The sequence below is a fragment of the Phoca vitulina genome, unplaced genomic scaffold (assembly GCF_004348235.1).
Source record: "Phoca vitulina isolate PV1807 unplaced genomic scaffold, GSC_HSeal_1.0 scaffold17, whole genome shotgun sequence".
In the NCBI taxonomy this organism is placed as follows: domain Eukaryota; kingdom Metazoa; phylum Chordata; class Mammalia; order Carnivora; family Phocidae; genus Phoca; species Phoca vitulina.
Genome location: NW_022589720.1, coordinates 11,011,751 through 11,034,056, shown reverse-complemented (window position 1 = coordinate 11,034,056; position 22,306 = coordinate 11,011,751). Strand labels below are relative to the sequence as shown.

General features: G+C 41.0%; 1 protein-coding gene across 1 annotated transcript in view; it reads left to right on the top strand.

Annotated features, from left to right (window-relative positions):
* Positions 1 to 6,002: 6,002 nt before the first annotated feature.
* DNAH5 (dynein axonemal heavy chain 5) overlaps positions 6,003 to 22,306 on the top strand; it is a gene marked incomplete at its 5' end in the record, with an annotated part of 208,233 nt that continues 191,929 nt past the window's right edge. The window contains 10 exons of the mRNA XM_032415335.1: positions 6,003 to 6,179; positions 8,586 to 8,670; positions 11,345 to 11,505; positions 12,651 to 12,872; positions 15,390 to 15,527; positions 16,274 to 16,450; positions 17,425 to 17,538; positions 18,582 to 18,689; positions 20,766 to 20,888; positions 21,446 to 21,661. Coding sequence (XP_032271226.1) covers positions 6,003 to 6,179; positions 8,586 to 8,670; positions 11,345 to 11,505; positions 12,651 to 12,872; positions 15,390 to 15,527; positions 16,274 to 16,450; positions 17,425 to 17,538; positions 18,582 to 18,689; positions 20,766 to 20,888; positions 21,446 to 21,661 — 1,521 coding nt within the window. The remainder of the gene's footprint in view (positions 6,180 to 8,585; positions 8,671 to 11,344; positions 11,506 to 12,650; positions 12,873 to 15,389; positions 15,528 to 16,273; positions 16,451 to 17,424; positions 17,539 to 18,581; positions 18,690 to 20,765; positions 20,889 to 21,445; positions 21,662 to 22,306) is intronic.

The window sequence follows — 22,306 nt, the reverse complement described above, 5'->3', positions numbered from 1 at the left end:
TGTCTTTTCCTTCCAGAAACCACTTTGCTGGAGTGCTCTTCATGTGGGAAGGAGGTGCCGTGCGCTTCCTCTGTGTGTGTGGCCCTTCACCAGGAGAAATGAAAGGAAGGGGCTAAGAGAAGGCAGGATGTGAAAAGCACAGTTAGGAGTGGAGAGTTGCTGGGCTGTGAGTCTCCCAGCCAGTTAAAGATCAGGTTTGGATGCTCTAGGAAGCATCACACAACAGCCACTCCCAGGGCAAATGGGGCCCTGTGGGTCAAAATGAAAATGCTGGAAAAGAGGAAGTCTTCCTCTTCCAAAGAAATTTGTTGGAAGACATGGAAAGTGGGTTGACTTTGTAGAGAGGTCTCTACATGGAAGTGAGCAGGAGAACCACTTCCCTCCATTTTCGTCAATCAACACATTGAAGTAGGATATAGGTGAGGTAAGCTTAGTTATATTTGCTGTAAATTGAGGGAGAGCTATAATCCACATTCATGGTAGGATTTTGTGCAGTGGTTTATGCTTGAGACACAACAGTATTGAAGACCTAGGAGCTTATTGACTGAATTCCGAGCCTGCAATCATGGGCTCAGACTGCACTAGAATAATGTTTTCCAGCCCTTAATTACTTGAGAGTGGCTTGTAAATGATTAATTTGGTTAATTTATCCACTCATTAGATATCAATTGAGGCTCTACTATGTGCCAGGGACTGTTCTAGGCACTGGGGATATTGCAAAAATTAAAATAGAAAACATCCCTCTCTGTGGAGCTGATACCCTTGCAGGAATGATGAGATTTAGTTGATATTTATTTTATTTTAACCCTCAAGAGATAAGGAGGATCAGGTTATACATGTGACAGATTACCAATAATGAAGCATTTCAGCTGGGCATACGCTTTGAATAATTTCTTTTTCTGCTCATGGATTTGCCTGATTCATCCACAGTTGGAGAAGATGATATAAAGTGAAGCTAACTGGCTTCAGATGATCAAACCCATGTCCTTGGCCTCTTTGGTACTATGTTTCATCAAGTGATTAATTATCTGTGGACTTGAGATTGATATTGAGAGCCAAAGCAGAATCAGTCTCAGAGGTACTTACTTTGGTGATTTAAGATAAGGAGTTTCACCTGTAATTCATGGACTCACTTTATTTACAGTTATCTCCAGTGAGGATTTTAATCTAGATTATACTCTCCTCTACCATGTTTGTTACATTGCTGTATGCATCTGTACACATAAAAGAACAAAACGCCCAGATCAAGAAAATAGAAATATATTCATTCAAAGATATGCAACTGACTGTCAGCAAAACAGATCTCTTTCTTTTTCTCACATTCATACCTGCAACAAGGCTAATCATGTCACCTGGAAAAACTTTTTTTTTTTTTAAACAAATATTTTTTTGGCTGCAGAACCCATTCCGTGCACCATACACTTCACTGTGCAAAGGCGTCCAATGAAGACCTGGGGTACACAGTATGATCTAGATAAAAGTGAAGTTGTTCAGGCAAAAGCAGCAACACTGGGAAAAGCATGGAGTCCAGCCTACTGGCTGCCCAAGCAGGGAGCCCACCTTGTAGGCACTTTTAGGAGTTGAGGATGGAAGGTTACCGTTTGCTGAGACACAAGAGTGCAATGAGAGAGCTGGACTCAGGGCATGCCAGCTCCATAGTGCTAGTCCATACTAGCACTAAAATGTCTCTGGTGTAATTAAGAACATGGCACCCATTAACCTCAGTTTCCACACACACACACACACACACACACACACACACACAGCTCCTTCTATAACCCATGCAATGTATATGGGGAGCCCCCCAAGAGTGCCCTAGATAATCCTTGAGTGGAAATTTAAAGAAACAATGTTTATGGAATATCAATTTGAATGGACGCAAAACTCTTGGTAGCCTGGGACAACCATGTCTTGGCCTGGCCCTGCAAAGACAACAGGGCTTGGTTTCCCAGTCCTGCCACTTACTGAGCTGTGTGCTCTTGGGAAATTGTTCATGGTCCATAGTCTCCATTTCTTTGTGTAGAGATAGTAATGTCTGCTTCGTGGGGCTTTTGTGACAATGAAACCTAACCGAAGTAAGTGAGTGATGACTAGTAGAGCTAGAGCTATAACACTGTCACCTGGGCAAACAGAGCGAAATGTACTCTGACACCATCAGGAGGGTTGGGGACAAGGGTGTCCCTGCTCAGACACAAAGGGGCTCCTAGACCCGACATTCACTTCCAGCTGCCAGTGATGTCAGTGGGGTAGACCTGGGTCTGAGACAGACCTGCCAACGGGGCTGGGCTTTCTAAGGGTGGAGGGAGTTTAAACATTTGTACAATTAAAACATTATTGAAAAGTTTTGTTCCTCCTGAATTTTGATGTCCAGGGTCAATGCCTTGGTCATGCCATTTTAATTCAAGCGCTGGTTGACTTAGTATTATCTCAAGACTGCTCCCAATTTAATCTTCACAATTACCTTTCAGGTTTGGACCTGTATCTTCATTTTACAGATGAGAGTAGGGTCTTTCATATGGTTGGGGATTGTCAACCTGGAGGCAAAATGAAATGTTTGTGGCCTGTAGACAGGCATGCAGACTTGTGCTTAACTGTAGAGTCAAAGGCAAAAGTTAGTATATTAAAAAGATGGAATGGGCAGGTTTGTCATGAGAAAACTTCACAGAGCTTTATTATGAAAGCACGCGCTTTGGGTCTTTGTTGCGATTCGTATTTTAAAATCTCATGTCTCTTGTCCGTGTTAACTTTTGATCCAATGAGAAGGAGCTCCGACGGTGGAGAAGGAATGGCACTTAGCTGTCAGCTCGTCTAATGCTTGGAGTCTGGATTTACGGAAATCAAAGTCTGGAGAGGTTGACTGACAGATGCAAGTGGCAGAGCCAGGACCGGAACCCAGGACCCCTCTGACACCCAGGGCTCATTGGTCCACATGAGCTCTCTGAGCTAGCACATTAGCTACCCTTTTCTTCCAGGGTGGCCGCAGTGTACCTTGTCACCAAATCGCAGAAATGTTTGACTACTTTCTAGGTTTCTTTGGACATCAAATAGGTTTCCCAGCACCTCCCCACCCCCATCCATTGGTGATTGCTCATGCAACACAAAACAGTTTTAATGTGACTCTTAAAAAAATATTCCATGGTGCACCTATTGCTGTTTTCATACCACTCCACCCTCCCACTCCAAGTGTCCTTCATGTTGAAACATGGAGGCCGACAGGACAGCCACCTCCAGACAGCCAGTCACTGACTGCTGGTTGCTGCCATTTCCTAGTAGCCAGAAAGCTGCAGGCTTAAGTGTATGGGCTGACAGTGCTCCGATCTGGTCACTAAATACTTGTTTGACGTTACTGACCTCTTGTGATAGTAAAAAACCAATTCCCTCATTGTACCAGGATACTTTAGGATACGGCAGTGAGAGTTGAGATGGACAAACATGGGGTCTTTCCTCTACATGGCTCCTGGGGCTTGCTTCATATTACTTGTCTTTAGAGATACAACAGTTAGTTTATACAAAAACATACTTGTTGCTTAACATGCTTTTTAGCATAGCTCTGAAAACATTTACTTTAAAAACATTGATAATTCTCTTTGTACACATGACACTTCTTTGGAATTTTTCTTCCTATGTGAAACTTAAGTAAAAATAGAATAATTAGTGTTCTGTTTTAGGGACCAATCTCTCCTTTCCTCCACTAGAATATATATAATTTTTTTTTTCCTTTGGAGTCTTATAAAATCAGGTCACAGAGAATGTGTTGCCATGGTAGAGTCTTATTTCAGTTTCTCTATTCTTCGGGAGCCTTCAGTTGCTTCACATCCAGACTCTTCTGGTTCTCTGGTTCTTTTCTTTCTTTGTTGCTACCCAGCATTGGCCATCTTGTTTTGATGTCCGATTCCTGGCTCCCCTGGTTGCCCACCATGTTCTCAAGCTGCTGAAGCCATTTAATACAAACCCTGAGAGTTCACTTTGAAAAGCATTTTATTCCTCCCTGCCAAGAAGGAAGAAAATAGTCGTAACAACAGAACATTGTCCTTGTTTTAGCCATGTTTGAAAAAAGATTTAAATTTACTTCTATTTGATGTTTATGGAATGTATACTTTGTGTCAGGACCTGTGTTAGTTCCTCTAGGGAGAAATGGCGAAAAAAATAGGTATATTGTTTGTTATTATTTTTTAAACCTTAATCCTTCCCTCCACCCCCAATTCTTCTTTCGAGCAGTCCCTTCAGGTTCTGGAAAACAAATGTTAATTGCATGGGTCCAGGGATGGCCTTTCAATCCCTCTGAAATCCCCAACTTTTTCTCATCACTGTTTTTAAGTTCTTTTTGTGTCTTAAAAATTCTTTCTTTTTCTTTTTTTTGAGAGAGAGAGAGTAAGAGCGTGCATGCAAATGGCGGGGGGAGGGGATGGGGTGGGGAGGGACAGAGGCAGAAGGAGAGAAAGAGAATCTTAAGCATATTCCACACCCACCTCGGAGCCTGACAGGAGGCTCCATTTCATGACCCTGAGATCATGACCTGAGCTGAAATCAAGAGTTGGACTCTTAACCAACAGAACCATCCAGGAAGGTACCCCCCAAAATTCTTTCTTGATTATAAATTCCCCTCTATCTACTAGTACCATGCCTCTTTCCTTTATAGTCAAGTTCCTGGAAAGAATAGTTTATATTCAGTATCTTTGTATTTCTCTTTTCTCAATCATCTTTTTCTCAAGCATACATCTATTTGCTTTCTGTCCAATCAATGAAATTATTCTACAAGGATTACTCTGTTATCTACTGCTGCATAACAAACTACACCAGAACATAATGGCTTACAGCAGCAAACATGATCTATTATCATCTCTCTTGAGTATGTGGGTGATTGGGCTCAACTGGGGGTGGTGGTTCTGCTTCATGTGGCATTGGGTTGGGTTGCAGTCATCTGTAGGCTTGACTAGGTTGGAATGTCCAAGATAGCTTACTCACATGGAGAAAAGTTGGTTCTGGTGTGTTGGCTAGTTTGGCTGGGGCTGTTGACCAAAACACCTTGGTTTTTCTTCCATGTGGTCTCCCCATGTGGCTTGGACTCCTCAGCATGGTAGCTGGGTTCTCAGGGGGCATTCCAAAGCACAAAGGCAGAAACTGAAGATCTCCTAAGGATTAGCTTAGACAGGTTTGTAGTCTTACTTTTCCGCACGTTCTTTTGGTGAAAACTGGTCATAGGGCCAGCCAAATTCAAGAGGAGGGGATGTTCATGTCATGGTCATATTGCCAAAGAACTGTGGGATGCTGCAGCTACAAACACAATTAGTTACTAAGGATATCCTAACTGGTGTATCCATATTGTTGAATATTTTGCAACTATCACAGAGATAGGAATAGCCTATATTAAAGTAGAAAAAGGTCTGTGGTATATTATTAAGGGAAAATGCATAAAAAATTTTATAGTATAATATAGAGCTGTGTGTATACATTTGCATATGTTTGTATGAGCATAGTGCATATGGAAGGATATGCTTCAAACTGCCCACATTGGTTATATTGAACATGCCTAAGTATTATAATCAACAATCAGTTTAAAGGTAAGCAATGGTATTCAGAAATCAATTTTAAGACCTGATAGGAATCTGTAGACAAACAATAAAGGTAGGAGATAATGTAGGAGAATATTAGTTTAAAGGCTTAGGGAATGTTTACAAAAAATGGGAATCTATTTTTTTGTGTGTCTATTGCATGTTTATATATGCATACAAATAAATCTGTAAAGATTTAGAACAAAATAATTGCAGTAATAATTTCTGGATGACAGATGATTTTTCTTTTTCTTTTTTCCCTTTAGCTTCTCTGTATTATACAATTTTAAAAACAACGAGCACATCTTATTTTCATAATAGAATAACATTATTTCTAAAAATGGAAGATAATACATAAAAACTGGTACCATTACGGTGTCTGTTATCTGAATACTCAAGACTTGAAAAAGCAATAATCACATGAAATTATTATAAAATGAATCCATTTGAGAAGAGCAGTTGCCACATAACATTTTTGTTCCTTTCTTACAGCAAAGACTGAAGGAAGAGAAGGAAGCCAAACGGGCACGTTTGGATGGTAGGCATGACTACTTATTTGCGATTGTAGCTTCCTGTGTAGACCTGGACAAAAGTGAAGTGGAAGATGCCATTCTTGAGGGGAATCAGGTGAGACGCATTTGATTTCTCACTGACTTGATTATGGAGGGCACAGAGAGTCTGTTGACCCAGTCCTATGGCAGCATCTGTGCTGGGCTGTGGAGGGGGTGTCTGTTCTAACACGGGCAAGACTCCATTCTGATGGTACAAGTGGTGGCATATTGACCTTAGGGCTCTCCAGCTCTTCATGTTAAATGGGGTACTTACAACAGTCATTTAAGTTCCGTGGTTCTGACAGCAATGTCTGCATGTTTCTGAATCCAGTGAAGCTGAGTTCAGGCGCCATCCTGGAACCTGAGTTTGGAGAATAGAGTCTTCTCTCAGCTTCTGATTTATTGTGTTTTACATGTATCCTGTTCTAACCTGGGTGATTGAATTGTGCCATAGTTTCCTGGCTTTGACTTTGGTTTGGCAGCTGAATCTGGTTTCTTTTGTTCCTGAACTTGACTTCCATTTTCTGCCATGATTTCCTTCCCAAATCTGGGGTGTGATTTGATTTTGGAGAGGGAAGATCAAAATATGGGGGCATATAATTTCCTGAGCACCAAGGAAGGCCTATCTGGAGCGCTATGATGCTTGCTGAATTCTTGTTGTTGTTGTTGTTGTTTTATTTGTTTGTTTGTCTTTTTAGGCATAAAAATAGAGAGGGTGAGTCCTTTCTATTGATAGGGGTGTCACACTATTGATAATGTTATTTAGTGGTATGTTTATAAATGTTTAACAACCAGCTTTGAGCAAGAGGGTAGAGGGAGGCACTATTTTGAGTGTTTGCTGATTTCCGTGATGTTAGTACTCCCATCATGGCTGATTCCAGACTATCAACATGATGTTACTAAAGGCTTAGCTGGAAGGAGTTGTGATCAATTGCCTGTCATGAACCAGTATGAGCTGGCTCCAGCACTCCCCTGGCTTTGTTCCTTCCTGCCATGTTACTCTGATGGGGTCACTAAGAGTCAGTGGAACAATGAGGGATGGATAACACTAAAATGGCTCAACTATAGGATGGATCAATCAGGGATTGAGGAAATGCCCTTTTCCTCCCCTTTCTCCTCCTCATCACAGTTAACATTTGTTGAATATTTACTGGGCATCAGTCTCATCTAAGTGACTTTCATCTATTATCCCATTTAATTTTCGTAATGCCAGGAGGTAGATAATTTTATTCCCCCAAAATGGAGGCATAAAAGGAGACAGAGTCACTTACCGGATTCAGTGTTAGAGAGATTGTGCCACATGTGAAATGCTTAACTCTGCCCCACTTCCCAATTCAGACATCTGGATTTGGGATCGTGCAAGTGGAATAAATGAGTAAAAGTCTGGAACTGTAGGAAGCCCAAGTTAAACTGCCTTGTCATATTCAGGACCAGGAAGGTCAAAACCTGGAGGTTGAAAGAAAACATCCTCGCTTGGGCTCACAGGCAACGTAGAGGGGCAGGAGTTTCAATACTGGCCTCTTGGAAGTACCTCCTTCACATTCTTGGCTTGAAAGTTAATCTCAATGAAGGCATCCCACGCGGCCTCATAGTTCTCAATCAAGGAAGTGTGATGAAGGAAACAGGGAAACTTGTTCTTCCTTATATATATATAATAGTTATGTCTATAATATGGGGGAAATTGAAAGGGGCTTATTTTTTCCACAGTTAAATTTTCAGACTAGAGTTTATAATTTGGAAACATTTTATTTTAAATTGTGGTAATGACATAGAATGTAAAATTTACCATCTTAACCTTTTTTTTTTTTTTAAAGTAGGCTCCACAGCCTACAACACTGAGATTAAGACCTGAGCTGAAATCAAGAGTCGGACGCTTAACCGACTGAGCCACCCAGGCGCCCCATTAATCATTTTTAAGTATACAGTTCCGTACTGTGACGTATGTTCACATTGTTGGGTAACCAATCTTCAGAACTCTTTGTCTTGTGAAATTGAAACTCGATATCAGTTCTGGACTGCTGTTGGATGGAGTGTTCCATAATCATGTGTGTTCTTCTGGCATTTTTCAGTGATTATTACAATTTAATATTAGTTGTCTGTAGTGTATTAGACTGGGTTTTGACAGGTGTGTTTTCGCTTTCTGAACTGCAATTGAGTGAAAACAAAACACTTCTATATTTGTCTGCTTTCAACAGCTCAGCACTTTTGGAAATTAGCAAAAATGGAGAGACGATCTCTTTTCAAATGTGTATATGTAGCACATATTTTCATGATTAATTGAATTCCTTCGTTGAATTACATTTTTATTATGGTGAGGCATTTACTCTCTCACTGTTTATTATGTTGCAAAAAATATGATGCCTTCTCTATGGTTTGCATTAGATGCCGTGTTATCTGAAAAAGAAAGATGACAGCAACTGCTGATTTAAATATGGTTTCTAATTCAGCACGAAGTTGTGACCTTGCCTTTTCTTTTTTGCAGATTGAAAGAATCGATCAGCTTTTCGCTGCTGGAGGTCTTCGTCACCTTATATTTTATTATCAGGACATGGAGGTAACAGAAACAGGTATCCAAACTTGGTGTGATGTAACCCACAAATGTGTTGCTAGGTTCATCTGAGGATGGCATGAAGCAGAAGGCCACCCTCAGAGCTGACGGGGCCTCTTACGCTTCCATCTTGGCAGATGGGACAAATGGGCCTCTGTGAGGTGAGGCCCAGCTTCCATTTTCTGCTCAAGGAGAGGGGGACAGATAATGATGGGTATCTAGCCTGGTTGTTCTAACTTTACTTGAGATATTTTGTCTCCCATTTCAGGCTGTGCTGGTAATTGAGTAATAATGAAGTACTTTACATTTTGAGACTTCTTTTCCTTCCATGCTAGTTCATTCTATGCAGTTATGTTCTAGAACTTTTTATGGGCATCTGCTTCTTTTCTATATAGACACCATTTATTTTTAACATAGGAATTGTTGCCAATGAGCATAATGAGTTTTCTACTTAAATACCACATTATGTTTATTTTCTACTGACGATGATTCAAACGAGTAATATGGAATGACAAGTTTAGTTATTTTCACTTAAGAAAAATTTGCAAATCTTTGTGTGGATTAAACTGGCATATCCCATTCTACTTTTATGTGGATTCATATAATTTTAAAGCCAAACTAGGGATATAAACAAAAATATTATGATTATATTAAAATATTATATTCATTCTTTTATTACCTTTTTGAAGAAAAAGGAAAATAGTTATTGCTGTTGGCATATAGTATGGCTAATGGTTTTTTGTTTAAAAACTGAGAAAATTATGCATGCATACTCTAAGTGATTGACACTTTTCTAGAATTATTCATCTGAAATTTTGTGGTCTTGTGCTCTTTCTCTGTGTCAAATAAAGAAATAAAATCTTAAAAAAAAAAAGAAAGTTCATTATACTTTGAGTGAAAAATCGAAATAATACAGAAATTTCTAATTCTATCCCAGATTGCAAAACATAAAGTCAGATGAAATGTTGAGTTCATCCATGAAATGTGCGCTGGGTGAAGTAAGCCTTTGTGTGTAAATCTGACATTGAACAAGAAGGGTTCATGGGATGTAGACACGATGCAAGTTTATTTTTGATTCCCACTCTCCCTCTAAACCTTTTCAGTGGGACTGGCTTTAATCTTTTGACCTTGGATTAAAATTCAGACCATTCCATGACTTTTCTGGATATTCTTAGGTAAGAAAAATTCCTATAGTTGCTTCACATTATAAGTACTATCTCAATTCAGAAACTAAAAAAAATATCCAGTTCATCAAAATTAATTGATCTAAAGTTAAATATTCTTCATTCCTGGTCTTCCCCCTTCCTTCCACCCAGCAGGGACCTCAGAAGGCCAGTATTTGCTGTAGGAGAGAAGCATATGGTCCTCCTCTGTTTGTTCAGCTTCTCCTTCCAGAAGCTCCTGTCCACATTGTGTTAACCACGGTTGCTGACTGCGTCAGGCTTGAAGCAGGGCAGGGAAGAGGGGCAGAGGTGGCAGGAGAGCCTGGACTTGACTGGCACTCTCACGGTCACAGTGGGCTGACCTTGATTCTCTGGGTCTTTGCTCTTGTGGGCCCTAGGTGGATCCTCCAGAGATGCTGCACATCCCACGGCGATGTGTTGTCCTCCCGATGAGAGCTATCTGCTGGTTATCTTTATTGGACAGGTTCACTGTCAAAACCCCAGTCCACGTCCCTAGCCCAGCTCTGTGGGGGGAGCCTAGAAGAGGGTTCCTCCAAGAGGTTCTTTTTTTTTTTAATTTAAAGATTTTATTTATTTATTTGACAGAGAGAGACACAGCGAAAGAGGGAACACAAGCAGGGGGAGTAGGAGAGGGAGAAGCAGGCTTCCGGCCGAGCAGGGAGCCTGATGCGGGGCTCGATCCCAGGACCCTGGGATCATGACCTGAGCTGAGGGCAGACACTTAACGGCTGAGCCACCCAGGCGCCTCTCTCCAAGAAGTTCTAATCCCAGGGTTTTGGGATTCAACTCCCAGTCCATGTCCTTCCCCAGATTTCTCCCTTGGCACTGTCCTCCCACCCCAATAATCTTGCTTGAGCTACCGATTTACTCGGATAACTAAAACTTTCGTGGGCAGATAAGAGCACAGTGGTTGAGCTCTGCTTACTTAAATGATCCCCTCAATGAGCTGCATGCTTAGATGACCAAAAATGAATTTTCAAATAACAATAATGAGAATGCTTAGTGAGCGACGATTTTTATGTGCTTTTCTAAGGTCTTCACATGTATTAACTCCTTTAATCCTCACAACAACTCCAGATGCTTGACCTAGTATTATTATTTGCATTTTTCAGATGAGAAAACCAAGGCACAGAAAGATTAAGTAACTTGCCCAAGGTCACATGGCCGGGAAGTGCAACCTGAGACTCAAGCCTTGGGAGTCTGGCCCTAGAGCTTACACCATTCATCACGATGCTCTCCTGGCTCAGCGGTGTCCTGACTCGAGAGCCATACTGAGGGGACAGCAGGGGTCTGGAGTTTATAGTCAGAGCTGGTTTCTGATCTTGACTCTGCCACCTGTTGGCTGTGACTCAGAGGCAGGTCACAGCTGCCTTTAAAGGTTGTAGTGACTTCAGTAACGTAGACAATGTACCCAGCAGGGGAGCTGACACAGAGTACGAGCAATAGATGCTGTCTCCTCTCTCACCCCTTTATAGTATTGGTGAAACTAAAGTTCTTCTGCCCTTGTAGGACAGCTTGGCTCTCCAGGGGAAGTAAATCCCCTTTCTGAGAAGATTAAAAAGCCTAAGGTGTTCGTGACAGAGGGAAAAGATGTTGCTCTTACCGGAGTGTGTGTGTTCTTCATCAGGACTGACCCTTCCAGAGCCATCACCCCTGAGAACATCCATCGGGTAAGGGGCAAGAGCAATCCTTTACCCCAAATTGCCAAAAATCACATAAATTCTACAAAAAACCCCTCGCTATAGAGGTAACCGCTGTGTTCATCAGGTATCTAAAACTACTTCCAAAGAAGTATTTCTAAAAGCATTCACAGCAAACAAGAGGTCATTTCCTTTAAATCTGTGGAGTCAGAGGACCTACTATTCAGTTTATTAACAAAAACTGATATAATATTGTATGTATGCATGTGCATGCATGTGTGTACGTGTGTGTAAAACCTGAAGTCTTGCCTTTTAAACATAATTCCCCATACATGACTGACTTAATGGCAAATTTCATGCATTTAAAGTAAGATTTACAATGATGGATGTATAATTTTATTTTTTCTGCAAAGTAACATGTAAATCTCCTCTGCCCTCAGTGGGTGCATTATCTGCTTGAAGCAAATAAACTGGTTCTGTTTAGTTCGTGCTTTTATTTTGAGGATTGCAACTTAGAATAGTATAAAGCTTATATCTTAACTAGGGTATCGAAAAAGTAATTTCCTGGACTTAGAGACTGAATCTACAGACAGATCAAGGCCAGACCATATGTAAAACAGAATTTTGACCTACAACTGGCAGCAACCTGCCCAGAAAACCAAGCCCCTTCTCTATGAAACACCCCAGGTAGCCAGCCTGCAATGTGAGACTTGCAGGAAACCGGCAAGGAGGAAGCTCAGCAATAATAGCTGAAACGATTGGCCCGCATGGTCAGGACCTCGTTCATGACTGTCAGCCTCCTTCACTCTGGCCATACTCCCGGGCATACTTCCCTGGGACCAACCAGAGAAAGCTGAATATGCACCCCTCACCAATCACACAGGATGCCCTGCTTCTTGGAGCTGCCTCCAGCTCCCCCACACCCGAAGCTGTCCCTTTTCGCCCCTAGAAAGTTTTCCCACTCCCCTGCCTGCTTTTGAGCGTCTGCTGAAATGCAGGCCGTGGTGACCGACTCTCGCTATAGCCAGCTCATAGCTTTTGCTCCTCTCATTTGGTTCGTCTTCATTTACTTCTACAGGATAGTTGATGAATGAACAGCACTCAGAAATGACTCAGTGGCTATGTTGCCATTGCGGGTAATTTTGACAGCAGAGGGTCTCCTAACTGTTTTCCAGGAGGTGAGCTTTAATATGTTAGACACTGCAGATGGGGGCCTGCTCAATAGCATGAGGCGTTTGCTGTCAGATATCTTCATGCCCGCTCTCAAGGCCACGAGCCATGGCTGGGGCGAGCTCGAGGGCCTTCAGGAAGCATCCAGCATTCGGCAGGAGTTCTTGAGCTCTCTGGAAGGCTTTGTGAGCATCCTGTCGGGCGCCCAGGAGAGTCTGAAGGAGAAGGTAAGAATGAATAAGTGATTCCTTCAGAAGTTATCAGGTGGTGAACAAATCAACGTATAAGTATGTAATGCTTCTCTTAGATGGTCTTAATTCCATTGCCCAGCAAACCTTGAAAACATCTTGTGTGCATTTTTATTGCCCCTTCAAGAGGTGGTGGTGACTAGATTTAAATTCTTACAGTTTGGAGTGATTAATGCATTAGGGCTTCCTTAGAAGTGTTGGCCATGATGGAGGGTTTTATTCAGTCATATCAAACGTTTGACTGCAAACAGAAGTGTATGTGGCATCCCTCTGCATCCTAGAAGGAAAGGAATTTGGAACCAGGGTGTGTGTGTGTGTGTGTGTGTGTGTGTGTGTGTGTGTGTGTGTGTGTGTTTGTGTGTGCGCATGCGTGTGTGGGGTGGGTGGTGGGTAGGGATGCAGGAAATGTCTGTGTGTGCGCATGCGTGTGTGGGGTGGGTGGTGGGTGGGGGATGCAGGAAATGTCTGTGTGTGCGCATGCGTGTGTGGGGTGGGTGGTGGGTAAGGATGGAGGAAATCCCGAAGATGAGACAGAAAGGAGAGAGGAGTTGACATATCTGGAGGGAGTGGACTGGGTCCTGTGGTTCAGCCTGTGACCAAAAGGGCCTTTAAGGATAAGTTTGGCAAATGTGGTTTAGCTTCCATCAAATTTGTGTGATCTACGGTAAGCCTGTGTTACTGGTTCCTTGGGGCAGAAGGTGGTGGATGCAAAACCATGACGGACAGCAGCCCAGGTCAGGCATCTATGGGAGACAGAAATGTAGCCTATGATACCAATAACAATGTATTTTTAAAAAGATTTTATTTATTTGAGAGAGAGAGAGAGAGAACGAGCAAGGGGAGTGGCAGAAGGAGAAGGAGAAGCAGGCTCGATGCTGGGCTCATTCCCAGGATCCTGAGACCATGACCTGAGCTAAAGGCAGATGCTTAATCGACTAAGCCACCCAGACACCCTACCAATGACAATATTATAGAGGAGTATTACTCCTCTCCAGAGAATACTGAGATGTATTGGACCTAGTGGGGGAAGGAGGCATTAGGGTTTCTAAAGGATGTGGAATGGGAGAGTGGAGTGACTTTCAATCCAGACAGGAGCGGGATGATTCCACCTAATATCTGAGTTGTATTTGCAATGAACTCTGATGCAGGCCATAGTAAGATGCAAATTGAAGCAAGTTAAATTGTTATTCTACCTAAAAAGCAGTGCTTTCGTAAGGTTCCACCTCCTATTGTGGTATAGCTATTCAAAAAAGTGGATGGATCGCCACCTAGCGGGGAGATTGTGCCACTTCACGAAGTGCAGAGCCCTCCCCTGGGAAACCAAGGATCTCTCTGGGAGATGTGGCAGGTGCAGAAGGTGGGGGAGGTCAGGGGTGGAGGCGTGCTGGGAGGTTCTTCCAGGCTGGGGGCAACGTGAGCACAAGCCCAGGGGAGTGGGGGCATATGCCTACCCCGGTGGGTTTTCAGAGAGCTGTTGGAGCGTAGCCAAGTGAAAAACAGAGTAGGGAGGCTAGGTTCTGGGAGGTCGGAGTGATGTCTCTGAGCCCTACGGGGATGGGACAGACATAGAACTTCTGAGCATGGGAGCCAGGGCTGGAGGCCATCCCATAAGGTTAGAGCTGGTAGGGCTTTAGTAGGAAGCCAAGTGAAGGAAACGGGAAAACTCTGGTTCTGCCTTAGGTTACCAACAAGCCCTTAGGGCCTGGGCTTTGTGATGTGGCTCCTTGGCCATATTAGCATTTGAGGGTGACAAATAACTACACCCCTTCCTGCTGGTTCTGAACCAGTTGAGAGAAATGTACTCGTTCTGTGGTTGGTAAAGAGGGATTAGGCCTGAAACCTGAATTTAGGCATTCACAGTGCCAGGTGCACCTTTACCAGAAGGAAATGCCCTTCTCAAATATTGAGGTCCATTTATGTGTGTGAGAAAATGCACCAGATTTCTTTGTCAAGTCAAAACCTAACAGACCTCCTTCTCCATCCTCTTCCTTCTCCCTCCCCTGAAACAAATCCATATATTTGACATTGAACTTGCTAACTATAAAGATGTTATTGGGTAAGGACATGAGAGTCTTTTCATCTGGTTAGTATCAAAAAAGAATGTAATGGATTAGAAATTACCCTCCCTCCAATCAATATCCTTGAAGCTCCCCCATATTCTTTGGTTTTGTGAGTTGACTCTTCAATTTTTGAGTAATTTCTTAGTTCCTTATTAATTCCCAAATTTTGTAATGTTATGATGATTCTCTCTAGTACACTCTTTTTTCTTTTTTTTTTGACCCAAAATCTGCTCTCAGTCGTCTCCAGTGGTGTGCTCAATTCGTAAGGGAGGATTGAGCATTGTGTATCACACTGTGCTTCCAGGGACCTTTCTTCAGGGAACAGGGTAGTTTAGAGAAGACCTTAAGATCCTTCTGAGCCTAGGGGTCAACCAGAAGTGTGTGTGTGTGTTTTAAAATTAGCATCATCTTATTATATAATTTTCATTTTAATTAGGTGAACCTTCAAAAGTGTGACATATTTGAACTGAAAACCCTGAAGGAACCAATCGACTACTTGACTCTAGCTAATAACCCCGAGACTCTGGAGAAAATAGAAGGTTGTATGAGAGTATGGATCAGACAGACAGAACAGGTAATTTCCAGAAACCAAACATCAGTTTCAGATGCCACTTTACTGAAGTAGTCAATGGAAGACAGTATATCGTATGCCGTTCCCATTTGCTTGAGTGTTTAACTTCAAGCCCCTAAAAAGGTGAGAAGTTCAATGCGATTTAATTTATAGTCATTAGTTAAGAAGAGATAGTAAGAATTCGAAGAGATGAAAATAAATGGCTTTAAATACTTAGGTCACAAGAAGACTGCACTTTGCCAATTGTTTTCTCAAGGTGTATTTTACTTGAGAGAGGACCTCTGTAGAAGTACAGGTTTTCCAAACACTGTGCCTCCAAAAAGGAGCTTGAGACTTAACTTAAAAAAAAATATTTTCAGAAAAATCCTAAGTGAAGGTGGACATTGAATCAAAAAGTAAGCACAATGAAAATTAACCAACTTAAGGCACGGGGGCTTTCCAAGGTTCTATTGTTCCAAAATTATACAGTAAGTGGATAGTCAAGGAAGCTTTCTGAGGACAGGTCCTCCAAAAGTTCATTAAAGCTTTTTAAATAAGTAGTTTTCAGTTAGAGCAAGTCAACTACATTTTTGTTAAAGGGTTAAAAATGGATACAAGTAAAAGACTGTCATTTGAAGCATGCACATGAATAAAAATATATCATGATTCCGACAACATAATTGACTTATTTCCTTATTTTTTTTGCCTGTGCATAACTATCATGCTGCCAGCCCTAGTCAGAGGTTCAAGGCTCTGCTGTGCATTTTCAGGTCCTTGCAGAAAACAACCAGCTGCGTAAGGAAGCGGATGACCTTGGGCCCCGTGCAGAGCTGGAGCACTGGAAAAAAAGACTGTCCAAATTTAACTACCTTTTGGATCAATTAAAAAGCCCGGATGTGACGACTGCGTTGGCTGTGCTTGCTGCCGCCAGGTCCAAGCTTCTAAAGGTTGTCAGCCATTTCTTTTTGCTTTGTGACACGGGAGTGAAAATTCTCTGTGTGCATTTTCATGTCATGGAGTAACTAGGTACAGAAAAATGTTATTACACCTTTAGGAACAAACTTTAAGGTTGGATAATATCCCCCTGTTATAATTCTGAGTACTGTGGAAATAGCCTTTGAATCAACGGTATCTGTTGGCCTGTGTCCATGTAAGTACATGTATTAATTAGAGGGCATTGCATGTAATTAAGATGTAACGTAGTATCACGATTATGTATATATTTGGAATTCGGACCAACCAGGAGTATTAAAATAAGAACTTAACTTGAATATTTTTTTTTTTTTTTTTTAGCCCTAGAATATTGCTTTTATACCCCTGTGTAACAAATTACCCTACAACTTAGCAACATAAAACAGCAAACATATATTATGTCACAGCCTGTGGGTCAGGAGTTGGGATGCAGCTCAGCCGGATGCCTGTGACTCAGCATCTTTCCTGAGATTATGGTCAGGGTGTTGGCTCATCTGAGGCTCGCCCACCCCAGGGGAGGACCTGCCTCCAAGTTGCTTGTGGGGTTCTTGCAGGGTTCAGTTCCTTGCTGGCTATTGGCTGGAGGCTTCCTTCAGTTCTTCACCATAGAAAATATGGGAATGAGGTGCAAAATGGATCCAGGAGCCAGTGGAGGAGAGAAGGTGTGGGTTCAGATGGGGTTGGTGCCCTCTTGATGCTCTGTCCTAGTTATTGAGTAGATTTTGTAAGAGAAGGCTGTGAAGAGATCCCTTTAAAACTAAAGTCAAAGAATTTAAACTGCTCTTCAATGTGGCAATACCCCTCATTCCTGTGGATTCAGCTTGATGCGAGAGGCATAGGATAAACTGAAAGTCTGACACAAGAGACTTGGGGTGACTTTTAGCAGCTGTGCTATTGGAAGTTCCATGGTAATCGATGCATTAACAGTGCTTTCCTGTCTTGTCCTTAGACTTGGAGGGAGATGGATATTCGAGTTACTGATGCAGCGAATGAAGCAAAGGACAATGTCAAATATCTGTACACACTTGAAAAATGCTGTGACCCCTTGTGCAGTAGTGACCCTGTGAGTTAAAGATCTCTACTTGCTTAATCTACTGATGACCGTTTTGCACTGGCTGAATTGAGCGTGCAGTTTGGTTCATTAATATTATAATCTGTTGGAAAAGTCTTTGAAACCTCTTTCTACTCTCAAGAAAATGATATATGTATACAGTTGACCCTCGAGCAACATGGTTTTCGACTGCGTAGGTCCACTTACATGTGGATTTTTTCATAAACACAGTACAGTGCTGTAAATGTAGTTTATCTTTCTTAACCATTTTCTTTTATCTGGCTTACTTTATTGTAAGAATATAGTATATAATACACAAAACATACAAAATATGTGTTAATCAATTTATTATGTTATCGGTAAGGCTTCTGGTCGACAGTAGGCTATTAGTAGTTAAGTTTTTGGGGAGTCAGAAGTTATGCGTGAATTTTCAACTACATGGGGATTGGTGCTCTTAACCCCTGCATTGTTTAAGGGTCAACTGCACTCATGTCTATCTAGATCTGTCTATCTCTGTCTGTTTATGATGAATATGCAATATTATATTTTAAAAACCCTTATTGTATATTCCAGTTTCCATTAAGTATTATAATTGATATTCTGGATGATACTCAAAGAAGTGTGGGAAGGGTTATCAGCTGGTGTTTTATCTTTTAACTTTAGGGAGTGCCTGCTTTTATTTATTATAAAATTAACTGTTAACCTTGTCATTAACAGAAAGTTAATGTTTCTTGCATAGAAATAAAATTTGATTAACTGCATATGACTAAATAATACAAATAAAATTACCCTTAAATACATTTATGTGAAGTGATAGTTAATATTTTAGTGGTAGTGTTAGTAGTGTTAGTTAAGTTAGTAGTTCGTTAGTAAGTAGTTCATTAGTGTTTGTTAGTAGTTTGTTAGTAAGTAGTTAGTGGTGTTAGTTAATATTTAAAAAATTAAAAAAAAGTCTCATAGCTAATTTTATTCTAATGAAGATTGAATGGTTCGACTATTAGAATTTTGCTGAATTTGATATTTGTTTCTTTGAATTCTCTCGTGGTGTCTTCCAGATATCCATGATTGATGCTATTCCTACACTTATAAATGCAATTAAAATGATCTATAGTATCTCTCAGTACTATAACACCTCTGAGAAGATCACATCTCTGTTTGTAAAGGTGAGTGCATAGAGTCCATGGTCACTTATATTTTTTTTGCCATTTTAAATTTTTTAATAGTTAGAAATTACCACATTGGCGTAATTCAGTGTCTGTGTATCCTACAATGAGAGAAAAAGTTTTAATCTCTCAACAGAGAGAATTAAGTGTATTTGTGAGGCTGATTCTCACAAATCATAAAGCATTATTTCCAAAGTAATTATTATAATAAATATGGTGTTATTTATATAATAAAAATAAAAAAAATAAAGATTCTCTTTGAATTTCTTTCCCTATGTTATTTAGCACATTATTTATTCCTATTGGGTAAATTTTTATTAAGAAAAACTATATTTAACTGGCTTTCTCCTGTTTTATATTTCATGTGCCACTTTTTCAAATTTATCTGATGCCACAGTTGTTTACTTGGTTTATTAGAACAGTAATCATGATAATGAAATCCACTTGCAATGTTTCAGTAATCCATAAAGCAATTATAATGATTCTGCCAAAAAACATAACGATCTTTAAACCTTATGTCCTAACTCATAACTGTTTGTGGTGAGCACTGTTGCTTTTCCCATTTTGAACAGTCCCTAAGAAGTAAATGACTTTCATTACCAAGGTGAAAATTTTAAGCGTTGTATTAAGATAGAGGCATTTTTGTCTCATCCGGGCTTGTGTTGCGGATGCTAACATACTACGAAGCATGGCTCTTGCTGGGAAGGGGGACGTCCACCCCGAGAGCTGGACAGGAGACTCCCTTTCTTCTGCTCTCAGTCAGGCACTTCAGGCAGAAAAGGGAGGGAAATCCACGAGATTCTTGCTGCACTTCTTCCCACGTTCAAAGGACGCGTTAGGGTCGTGAGGGATATTCCTTTGAACAGGAGACTCAAAAGTCAATTTGTGTCATCACACCAGGCTTCATGCATATTATCGGCAAGGCCTGTTTTTGGACAAAATTGTGAAACCATCATTTATCTAATTTTGAAAACCCTTTCACTATGGAAATTTTGAGGCAGGTACAAAAGGAAAGAGAATGGTACACCAGCCCCCCATGTACCTGTTACCAAGGTTCCGCCTGCAGGCCATCCACCTTATTTCATGCGCATACCGACCTTTGCCCTACACATCCCAGACATCAGGTCATTCCGTGCACACTGGATAGTCATCTGGTTTTCCTTTTAATTTATAAAAAAAAAAATCACAAGAAAATTCTGAAAGTTTTTTTACAGTTTGGAAGGATGGATAAAACGTGAGTGCATATGGAAGTCAGCTTGACTCTCTGTTGCTTCTCCCTTTGACATGTCTGCTCCGGCTCCTGGTGTCTTAAAATGACCAGGGTGGACGGTCCTTCTCAAGGCACTTGGAGACTGTGAGTTACATGTTAGAGCAGGCTACCTAAGGAGACTAGGGGACTCTCAACAGCTTTTAGATAGGGAAGTGAATCCCTTCCTGGCTGGTTAAGTGTTCATCCTGCATACACAGGGGTGCCTGAATTGTTGATTTGCCATAGTGCTTCCAACTCTGATTTTATAAATGACTTTGACAGTCCATACTGGAATCTAAAAAAGTCAAACAAATAGAAGCAGAGAGTAGAAGGGTGGTTGCCAGGGGCTGGAGAGAGTGGGAAATGGGGAGATGCTGGTCAAAAGCTACAATTTTCAGTTATAAGATGAATAAATTCTGGGAATCTAAAGCACAGCATAGTGATTATAGTGAATAATACTGTATTGTGTACTCAAAGGTTGTTAAGAGAGCAGATCTTAAGTCTTTTCAACACACATAGAACGGTGACTGTGAGGGGGTAGATGTGTTAGCTTGATTGTGGTAATCATTTCACTCTGTATATCAATATCAAGCATCATGTTGTACATCTTAAATATATACCATTTTTGTTTGTCATTTATACCTCAGTAAGGCTGGGGCAAAAAAAAATGTTGGTGCTGGATCATAGTTGTGATGGAAAAAAGTAAACCTAATGTCAAGTTCATAGATTGTACGCTCTGAGAGGTAGAGGAGTCAAGGACCCTCTAGTCCGGCTGTTGACTGATGGCTGTTTTATGTACTTCACACCATTTTATTGGGACATTCCAGGTGACTAATCAGATGATATCTGCGTGTAAAGCCTATATTACCAACAATGGAAACGCTTCCATCTGGAGCCAGCCGCAGGATGTTGTGGTGGAAAAAATATTGTCTGCAATTAAGCTTAAGCAGGTAATGGTCAGCTTAATAACATATTTAGATAACGTTTTATTATTTGTATGTTGTTTTTGCTGATGCATCTTAAATCACCTGGCCGTGACTGTATTATTGGTTACTCAAAAGTCATTCTTTTCGTAAAACAGTAATTCTTTCTTGTTAAGAAAATTGAATGTTAGTAAATCTGCTCTCACAATTTATTCACTTATTCTATCGTTTTGGGGACCGGTTATGTCCCAACACCACACTCAGTAGCAGAGGTGCAAAGATGCAGTAGTCTGTTTAGTTTCTTAGGGACAAATGGGGAGCTAGACGCAGAGGGAGGCTACTGTTGGCCAGGGGGACCACGTGGAAAGGCTGTGACATTGAGTTAGATCATGAATAATTAGGAATTTGCTAGATTGGGAGTTGGGAAACATGACATTCCCAGCTGAAGAAAGGGTACATACAAAGGCATGAAACTTGGAGGGTTTGCAATTCTACCTTAAATTTGTGGCTGCCTCCAACTTAAGAGAATAAGGTTGGTACCTGTGTTATGTTCCCTTTCTAATATTTTGGTTTTTAACTTTAAGGAATACCAGCACTGCTTTCACAAGGTGAAACAAAAGCTTAAACAAGACCCAAGTGAAAAGCAGTTTGAATTTAGTGAGATGTATATTTTTGGAAAATTTGAAACTTTCCACCGACGTCTTGCCAAGATAATAGACATCTTTACAACCTTCCAGACATATTCAGTCCTGCAAGATTCTAAAATTGAAGGGCTCGAAGACGTGGTCACTAAATACCAGGTTCTGTTCTTCCTTTCTTTCTTTTTAAAAAAGGTTTTTTTATTTTTATTTTTTAAAATTTATTTATTTATTTATTTGAGAGAGAGAGAGAGAGTGAGAGTGAGTGGAAGAGGAGCAGAGGGAGAGGGGGAAGAGCAGAGGGAGAGGGAGAAGCAGACTCCCTGCTGAGCAGGGAGCCCGATGCGGGGCTCCATCCCAAGACCCTGGGATCATGACCTGAGCCCAAGGCAGACACTTAACCGACTGAGCCTCCCAGGCACCCTTAAAGATTTTATTTTTTTTAAAAGTAATCTCTACACCCAGCATGAGACTGAACTTAACAACCTGGAGATCAAGGGTCATGTACTCTACTGACTGAGCCGGTCAAGCGTCCCCAGGTTCTGTACCTTAAAACTAAATTTACTACCCTTATCCATAACTAAAACTTTAATATTTTGTGCAAATATCTATATTTAGAATGATTCAAATAATCCATCTGTAATGTTAGATGGAAGCTCACGGCCCTTGAACAATAAAGAAATTAAATCTATATGAGAATTGTGTAATGGTGCTAATATGTTCTTTTCAGTTATGTGATTATGAGAATGACTTCTCAATACTCTAAAGTTAATCATCATTAGTAAGAGCATTTTCATTAGTAGCACA